Raw genomic sequence first — 9,621 nt, 5'->3', positions numbered from 1 at the left:
AGATGTGTGTTAATTTTTTTGGAAATAATTATTCCTGGTGGATGATCTTTCTAGTACGTGACCCCTAGTACACTTCTGTATGTGAACAATCAAGTCCTTGTCATAGTAAATAGTTACACGGGTTTCCCAGATTTCTTTTACAGACATCCAGGTGTGTATTTTCATAGCTGCGCAGCAAGAGTTACTGATGAGTGTTAAGTCTGTTAATGTGTATATTAAGTTCTTCCCTTTTTACAAATAGGCTTGTGCTGTCCTTTCACATTATAGAAAACCAATCTGTTTGGGTTATATAGAACTAACAACTGTCCTCCTTAAATGATTCTAAAGAAGAAACCTGAGTAACTTCAACAGACCTCGTGTATGGGTGGGTAATGTGATTCATCTTCAGGTGGACTGCGAGTCTCAAACCTGGCTAGACGTCTTGGCCTCTGACACCAGCCACACCTCCAGGCCATTGCATCACTGCTTTGTGTTTGAGAGATCAGTGCTGAAGCTCATGGTAGACCATTGGTATTTTTATATCTTTGTTGAATTGAGCTGTGTGGTGGAATTTATCTTGTTTTGATTTATAAAACTTGAGGTGTTAAACTGTGGTAGAAGCTGAGCCAGGGTAATTGGATAGAACTAAATTTGTGTATGTGGTTGTTTCAGTGCTTTGACAGATTTTTGCCTTCTGGAAGTTCATTTTGAATTTTTGCTTGTACACAAAGTCTGATGTTTGAAATGACAAGTAGTAACATTGAGTCACTTTCCCATGACACTGTGTAAAATATGGAAGGAAAATGAGCAGACACCTTGATAACTGGAAGGTGTCATAGTAATTGCAGTATATTAGGCTGACATCCTGGTGAGTGCATCAAAAAGATTATCATGTCATGTAAAGTTATGAAGAATGAGAGGTTCTGTATTCCTTGAAACAATCCAGTAATAACATGTTATAATAATCTGGTTAACGTGATAGTAAAATACATGGAATTGTGTATTTTGTGAACATTTTTCATTCAGTCTACAAGAACATGTTTACAGATCTGACCTTATTGACTTTTTGAATTTTCTTCCTTGAAGTCCATATATTCATTGCTTGTTTAGCTGGCTTTTAAATTGTCTTGTTAACCTACTGCACAAGTAATGAAAAAAGAACAGTGTCTGCATGTGAACTTTTTATACTGAATTACCAGAAAAAAAATCTTATGTAGCTGTCAGATATTCATATTTGAATTGAAAATAATCTAGGCTTAAACTCATGATGTGCAAGACCAATTTATCAGATGAGTTGTTGCAGAATATTAATGTGGCAGTGGGAAAGAACAACAACAAAAACCCTCAAAGCCATTTATTTATTTGTTTGTTTGTTTATAATTTCTGTGCTGAGAGTTTTTTGTCCTGACAGGTGTGGAGTGAGGGTGGATTTAAGAGTTTTTTGCCTAACATTGTTACTGAGACAAGCTGCAGGAATCTCTTCAATTAATTTTATAATCCAATCATGCTTTATAAACAGCTATACCAATGCTCTAAAGTGTTGTATGTTGATTAGTTTCTTTCATACAGGTGCCCAAAAGACAAATGCTCTCAGGAGTTCTGAATTGTTGGCTGGAGGCTGCTGGCTGTGCTGTGAGGAGGAAGGGTCAGGTGGTTGTGCAAGGGGCGGCACAGGGCAAGATGTTGTGTGAGGGACAGACAGCGTCAGGCAGTAGTGACAGGGACAGAAAGGAGTTAGCCAGTCCTGCAGCACGAAAAGAGTCAGTACTGCATGGAGCTGCCCGTGGGAAGTTTACAAACAGAAAGGTGTGAACATCTTTTAAGATAATAAAGGACTGATGCTTCCATCAGTTGTGAGTCCACTGTCATGTAAGGAACCTTCTAGGTTAGTTTTCTAATAAAGGGTAATAAAATGCTTGTGAGTCAAGTTGGCTTGTTTGGTCAGTCTCAGCATGATACAATGCACATGTTATCTTCCTGTCTTCCAGCTCTTTCAAGAGCAAAATTCATTAGAGTTGATTTCCGGACTTCCCCAAAAGAAGTAAGTTTCATTGAGGTAATGGACTTTGCTAATGAAGTGTTGTGATTTATGCTCTGCAGTTTAAGCTGTTTTCTTAAAATTACCTTCCAAGGTCCTGTGCAGAGTTCCTTTAACAAAACTAAAAATAAGCTGATGGTGAGACACTTAACATAATGTTCCTGTAATCAAGTTCCCTAAGCCTTGACTGCTTGATTGCAAATCCTGTCCAGTTTTATTAAAATGGAGGGTTTAATATGTAACTAGTTACATGTTACAAAGGAAAAATAAACCTAATCAAGTTATTAGACTAGAATGACAGCATTACTTTCAAAACAGAATTGCTAAATAATAAATTTAGCAATAACAATATTGCTAAATAAAAATGGAAACATCCTACTGATGTCAGCTGTTATTCAAGTTCACACAATTAACTGAGACAGTACCATACACATTTGAAAAACTGATAGTGTGGTGATGTCCATTGCTAAGATACAAAGTGCTCAAGAAATCTTATCCACACTTTTTTAATGAAATATTCTTTTTTCCCAGCTCTCAAAATTTGGTAGCAAATGTAGAGGTAAAGTGGCACTTGAAGACTCATTAAAGCCTTTGCCTGAACTTCTAGACTGATTTAGTTCTTTTGACTGTGTCCTTTGGGCTCCTGTAAGTAGCACTCTTTCTTCTGCGAGCCATTAACACTTGGGTTTGTCCTTTTCTGAGTTTAATAAGACCCCATATGAATCCTGCTACTTTGCTTTTCACTTCTGTGCTGTTTGTGAGCCATTATTAAAGTTTGTTCGTCACGACCCCAGGCATGTGCATACACAGATATAATGATCCATGTTTCATTATAGAAGTATCTCCTCAAATTATTAGTTCTTTACTTAGAGCACTTAAAATTTACTGTGACCTATCTTCCTTGGCGTTTATTTAAAATAGTACTGAATACTATATTTTCATATATGTTATCTTCTATGTGTTAAAAAAGTCCTGCAATTCAGTTAGTATCAGTTAGAGGTATTTGCAAGTAGCAAAAGGGCAGATTTGTCCCGGGGTCCCCATTCTCCAGGAGAGTGAAGTCTTTCTGTTCTCAATTGAGGTTATTTTCTGAGCTCTGTGTCATAGGTAGCGGAAATGTGTTACACCAGTGTTTTTGGCAATTTCTTTGACTTTTAGGAAAGCTCATGCAGAACAGCCTTAATATTTTATTGGCTGGGTTATATGTATACAGATATCAAACTAAAGATAAACAGGCTTTGTGTTCTAATGGTACCCTTCATCAAGAGATTCAAACTCTTGTGTGTAAAGCAAAATGGCTTAGGGACCAAGTACTTCTACTCTCTTTATTGTGAAACCAAATTTGACTCTACTTTTCCATATGCTAGTAACTGGAAATTAATATATCTGTACTGTTGTAACTTCTTTGGTTATGATGTTTCTTCTGTATCTTGCAGGGATTGTGAATCCATTTGGATTTACGTAGTGAGCTATTACAGCAGCTTTAAGAAAATGAACAAGTGGCTAGCCTTAGATATACAGAATTAAATTTGTTAGAACATTACTTCTGTGTTTTGAACAGATATTCTTACCAGTCATCAGGCATATGATGACTTACTCCAGCCAGAATTGTGGTATTTTGAAACATAGCCCACTCTCCCCAGCTGACCATCTAGGAGAAAGATAAGGAGGTAGGTGGATTTGTAGAAAACTAGTCAAGCTAAGATATTTTCTTTGGTTTTACACTTCACAAGATGCACAGGCTTTTTTTTTATAATGAAAATTCCTCTTCATTAAAAAAAAAAATCTTTAGGGTTTTCAAAATGGAGAAAACCTCACCAAGTCAAAGTATAAAATAATACAAAAGGAACAGGATCCATGCTGACAATCTGATTAGCTTTAAAGTGTTTAACTGCCCAGTCCATATTTAAAGCTTTTATGTGTTGGCCATTTCAAAATCCCTGTAAGAGTTTGTACCAAGGCACTGCTTTCTTAAGGAAGCTTTCATCCACTTGCCTCCCTGGAGTTGAAACCAGTACTAGTTGTCCATTATCCTATGGATGTGAAACCAGTTGCTTTCTAGGCTTCTTTTTAGGGTTGAAACCTGCAAGTTAAACAACTATAAGAATTTTCAAATGTTTTTGTACTATGAGGTATTTTCCTGAGCATTCTGCCATGGTGGGGTACCCAAAAATAGCCCCTTGCAGCTTATTAGTATTATATAGGATATAATAGTATTATTAGTTTTATTATTAATATATTTTATTTTATTATTTGTTATAATTTATTATAATAATAGTGTTATTAGTTTATAGTATTATATTAGTATTATTAGTATTAAGTAAGCAACTGAGTATAATACATTGTTCACTGTTCTTGCAAGAGTGTGGTCTTGCCAATTCATGTTCAGCATGTGGTGCTTTAGGTAACGAGGTGACAAATGTAGAATACTGCAGTACTTTGAGTAATTTGTTTAATACAAATACATTTTTCCACAACATTAAGCAGATACATTATTTTTGTTTCCCTTACCTTCTGTCTTCCAGTACACATTCACCCACAAAAACATACACTTTTTCTTTTTCAAAAGAGAGGGAGTTAAACAAGTAACACAAACTTGTAGTTCCGAATATTATACACAATAAAATATTTTCATCAGAGTGTAAGTTTCATTGCATTATTGGAAATTATAAACTGTTGGTTCTGGCGACAGAAATTACTGCTTTTTCTACAAAACAAAAATAAACACTACCTTCAGCAAGAGCAGTGTGAGAATGGCACAGTTGGACTAGTCAAGAAGCTTTGTAATGCTATTGATAGTCAAAAGTGGTATGTTTATGCCAGTTTGAAATAAAGTTTATAATGCTTGTAACTTAAAAACAAAAATAAATGTGCATGTTCACAGGAGTGAATACAGGAGTATCTTGTTTAAACTTCCAGATCTGACCTGATACCAAATTACTTCTACCTACCTTTATTAAAACTTGGTTTAAACAAGAATGCAGATTAAGCTGTTCTTGCTAATGGGAGCTCAGAGCCAGGTTTTGCCCTTGTGGGTTTAGCCAGGCCAAATTTCACTGTCAGCATATTTGCCAGAGCTGCACTGTGGGTTTGATAAGGTTCTTTATTTGAGATTGCATCTTCATTAAGAAGTCTTTGGACTTCATCTTAAAACCTTTATTATACTGCTCAGATTGGTTTTTTGTTTTTTTTTTTTTTTTTTTCAGGATAGAATACTGTGGTTAATAAATTATTACAGAGGATTTTACTTTGTGTGGCAATGAAGTATTGGTTGATAAGGATTTGTCTAGTTTCTCTATCCATGTACTTGGCTTTTTACTGAAGACCAGAATCCAAGGCATGGTGGTATGGAATAGCTCCTTGCCCCCTTGAAGAGGTTGTGCCCTGCTTCAGAAACAAATTCCAATCCTGCATGAAATCCCTGAAAGTGCTAGGAAAATCCAGTGCATCTAAGAAGAGGGATGCACAGGCTAATGCTGTAATGTTTAAAAGGTTAATGGCTGTTTCAAGCCAGCTGAAATCTCTCTTGCTGGTGACCTGTCTCATTGTCCATCTCAGCAGACAGTGTCCCATTTTTGCTCCTTTTCCTGCTCTCAACATTTAATATTTCCAAGGGAGAGGAGGAATTTAACTGAAGTCTTTCTGCTTTCTTTTATTTAATTAACTGTAAACTTGGTTGCATATATGGTTGAGTGCCAGAACAGTGTTTGAAGTTGAAGGCATTGGTATAAAAGTTTTCACGTTGTCTTTTCTGTTGCTGACTCTTGAGTGAGTTTTTTAAAAATGTAAAACCTTGCTGGATGCTACAGATGCTACCTTGCTTCAGAATCTTCAGGTATTTTCTTCAAGGTGAATTTTATACTTGTTCAAGGAAAAAACCCAATGTTAATTACTTTCCAGTAAACTGATAAAATAGGGGATAAAGTACTTTCAGTAGGAACTGCAGTCAAAGAACAAGCTGGCTAAAGAAGCAGGGTTACTTTAACTTAGTAAGAAACTATTATTTCAGAAAGCTCTTAATTAATCTTCATAATAATGTTCTTTGTCAGTAAATTTTACTGACTCCACAGGTTTATTGCAAACATCCTTCCAAACATTCAGATGCAGTTAGTAATTCTAAGTGTCTGATATAATGAGATTTACCTTTTAACAAGTAGCTTTTTGAAAACCATGCCAATGCAGCATGTGCAGTTACAAGACATTCCTTAGTCGTGTCATCATGCTCTCAAGATCTTCTGAAGTCTCCTCCACAATTTTAAATGGAGAAATAATTTGGTTTTTCTTGTATGTTGTTTCAAATAAGAAGCTGCTACAATTGGAAGCTGCAGTTGTAGAGTAGGGAAATTATTTTATATAAAAAGTGTGTGCCATTACATGAAAAATTTCAACATGAATCCAACTCACCTGGAGTAACTTACAGCAAAAACTGACGTGTATTAAGGACCCATTCAAGCACCAAGGTTTTGTTTCCTGTCTAGCCAGATAACAATCACTTAGTCACAGCCAAATTACAAGAGGAATTCCAATACAAAAGTATATAATGATCTGATTAAAGACATACTTCTTGCTAACACTGCTACTTCTAGTATTCCCTGAGCCTTAAGCCAGTAAACATTCATGAAGGAATACCTAGTATATAAATTCCAATACATCTTAGGCCTTAGCAGCTTGGATATTTGCAAGAATGGGATGATTCTATTATTTCACTGTATTTGAGCGTATAAAGATAAAATTTACCAGTAGAAACTTCAAGGCTTCTGTAGAACTCTAGTTCACTTGTAATTGTGGCAGATGCCCCTCCTTTAAGTGAATCTCTACTCTGTTGTCCTCATTACTCATTACTTTATTTGCTTTTTTGCTCTTCCTCCTTTACTAAATACAAGATTAAAAAAAGAACTTTCAACTTCTTCTTGAAATACACATTATGGTCAGGCCCCAGACTTGCCCACACCAGTACATAATTACTCTGAGTTAACTCTGAGTCAATACTTGCTCTTGTGTCCTTGTAGTAAACACCATAGTTTTCCAAAGTGAATCACAAAATTGGTTCTTTATATATAATTCACCCTGTTGGACACAGTATTATATCTACATTCATTTATCTATTGCACCTTTTAATGCTATTCACACTTCATTTTTATATTCCAGTGCTCAAAACATGAAATTAACAACTGAACTGTTGAATCTCTAACACCTTAAATTTACCTGTACAGAAGGAAACCATTGATCTGTTTTTTCAGTCAGGAAGATAAAAACCAGCTTTTTAGAACAAGGAGATAAAAACTAATTTTTTCTTAAGATATGTAGATAGGTATGTTCTCTTACATCTACCTTTCTGTATCGTCAATCTTAAGAAAATACAACCAAAAGTAGCTTCCATCTTCAGTATGTCATCCTTTTTCAGACCTTTGATAATAGACAATTTACTTCTTTGTAATTCTGCCATAAACTGTGTTTGTTTTTCATTTACAATTCTGCCTCAATACTTTCTGTATCCAACTTATGCCTAATTCACTCCTATAAAGTAAAACAAATAGCAGAGCTGCTCTTCTAAATGCGCATCTACATATTCTCTCCTTTCTGTACTTACTTCCCTGACATTTAAAAAAACTATCTGTAGCTTATGGAGACATGAGTTTATACTGGTTGGAACTGCTTACTTTTCAAAAATCCAGCCGTAGTTAAAAGCAACTGGTTCAAATATCTGTAGTTGACACAGCTGCCCAAACATTCAGGCTCCACTGCAGTCACATGAAGGTGTTACCATATGAGGCTTAGAGAGGGAGTGCTGCAGTACAGCTCTCTTTAGTTTGATTCTGTTAATGCATATAACTTGGATTGGTAACCTTTGAAGTGTATCTTTGAAAAGGTAAATAGCAAATACAACTTTTAGTAGTAAACAGATGAAAGGTTTTGTGTCTTCCATAAACAAAATCATTGTATCACTTCTGTTTTCTACTTTCCCAGCCAGCCCAGTTAGGAAAAAAAAAAAGTACATTGTCACATTGGTTTGGCATTGTGTGTTAAACCTGTTCTCTATTGCACTTTCTACACTTCCACTTTCACTACACTTGCTGACTAGTTGCAAAACTACGTCACGAACGATCACATTCCATACAGTAACAAGTTGCTTTGCTGGATCCATTTTCCTTGTACGGTTTTGGTTTTTGTATGGGGTATTTTTCTGTTGTTTGGTTGGTGTCATTTTTAACTGAAAAAATGCACAGTAATTTCTGCTTTCTTGTAGCACTTGTAGTATAGCAAACACTACGGCTTACTCTGCAGGGAAGAAGCAGTACCGTCCGTGTCAAACTGGCATGAGCTCCGATGTCGCCTCTTCTGCTGCCAGCTGAGAGTTTGTACCTGTCTGTGCTACTGGCACCACCACTGCATCCTTCACCTCCAAGAGCTGAGTGCACGGAGAGTTTTTCTCCTCCAGTTTTTTCATGGTGTCTGGGCAGTTCTGAACAAAGATCACTCTGTTGTAGGCTTTCAACCTGCGCCAGAGCTGGACGTAAACCTTACACTGCACATACATGAAGACCAGGCCTCCTGTGAATCCAATGGCCACCACAACGAGTTTTGTCCAAAATGGCCATTCGAGGACACCTTTGAAATAGAAAGTTTATGTTATACGTTGAATATCGAGGACTGAGTTTCAGTAATGTATACTGTAAATAAGCCACTTGATAAGAATGCCTGGGGCAGTTGTGGCTCTAGAAGATAGTTTTCCTATTCCATAAGCAGGCCAAGAATCTGCCTGTAGAATAGGAAACTACTTCCCACTTTTAACTGATTTGACCACCATTTGGTCAAATAAAAAACTCAATGCCACTCTCAAAAGCTTTCTTTCAGACTTACTTCCACCTTTTAACATTGAAGATAGGCTGCTGCTGTTTCTGTGGCAATACAGGAAGTATTTTTTCTTATTAACTGGTATGGGACAGAGAGTTTTGTATCTTTCATTTATTTCCAGGATTGCCATGTTTTCAGACTTGAGCGTTATTAGGAGAAAAAAAGGTCAGTTGAACCTAGAACTGCTTCTTCCAGCAGAATAAATTTATGTGAAACTTGATTCCCTACTGCTGGTGCCACGTAAATTCTAGAGTATTTTAAATTTGCTTTTCTATAAACCAGTGTCAGGTTTAGTAATTAAAGGGTTTGCATCATACATTTCCCTAAAGAGAAAAAAAAAAAATCCCAACCCTTTAAATAGTTAGAGATGTCCATTTAAAACGGGATTTTTAAACTCAGAATATTAACAAACAGTACTACTATTATTCAGGGCTTTCAATTTTTCTCCTTCTCAAAGTATGTTTATGAAGTGGTTTTTTTCCAGTGCTGACTGTCTTTGTCTTGGCAATTCCCATTTAAAGAGAGAAAATGGAGAAGAAAGCAAACTACATCTATGTCCTTCTTACTCCCCACAAATACATGTTCATTTTTGTAAAAGTATTCTCCCTTGCAACAAGCAAATTTTGGGGCAAAAGCATCCTCTTCACACTTCTGCATGTTGCAAGTAGCTCCACGGCATCTCTTTGTCTATGTGTTAGTGTCAGCCATTACATTTGGCAAATACTGAATGCTACACACAAATCATAAAT

At 36.1% G+C, this 9,621-nt stretch overlaps 1 protein-coding gene across 1 annotated transcript in view; it reads right to left on the bottom strand.

Moving 5' to 3' along the window:
* Nucleotides 1-8,294: 8,294 nt before the first annotated feature.
* Nucleotides 8,295-9,621, bottom strand: part of MARCHF1 (membrane associated ring-CH-type finger 1) — an 86,429-nt gene continuing 85,102 nt past the window's right edge. The window contains exon 6 of the mRNA XM_062493692.1: nt 8,295-8,626. Coding sequence (XP_062349676.1) covers nt 8,325-8,626 — 302 coding nt within the window. The 3' untranslated portion in view covers nt 8,295-8,324. The remainder of the gene's footprint in view (nt 8,627-9,621) is intronic.

This window comes from Cinclus cinclus, chromosome 5 (assembly GCF_963662255.1).
Source record: "Cinclus cinclus chromosome 5, bCinCin1.1, whole genome shotgun sequence".
In the NCBI taxonomy this organism is placed as follows: Eukaryota; Metazoa; Chordata; class Aves; order Passeriformes; family Cinclidae; genus Cinclus; species Cinclus cinclus.
The sequence above is the reverse complement of the archived record's forward strand: the minus strand, read 5'-3'. Positions and strand labels throughout refer to the sequence as shown.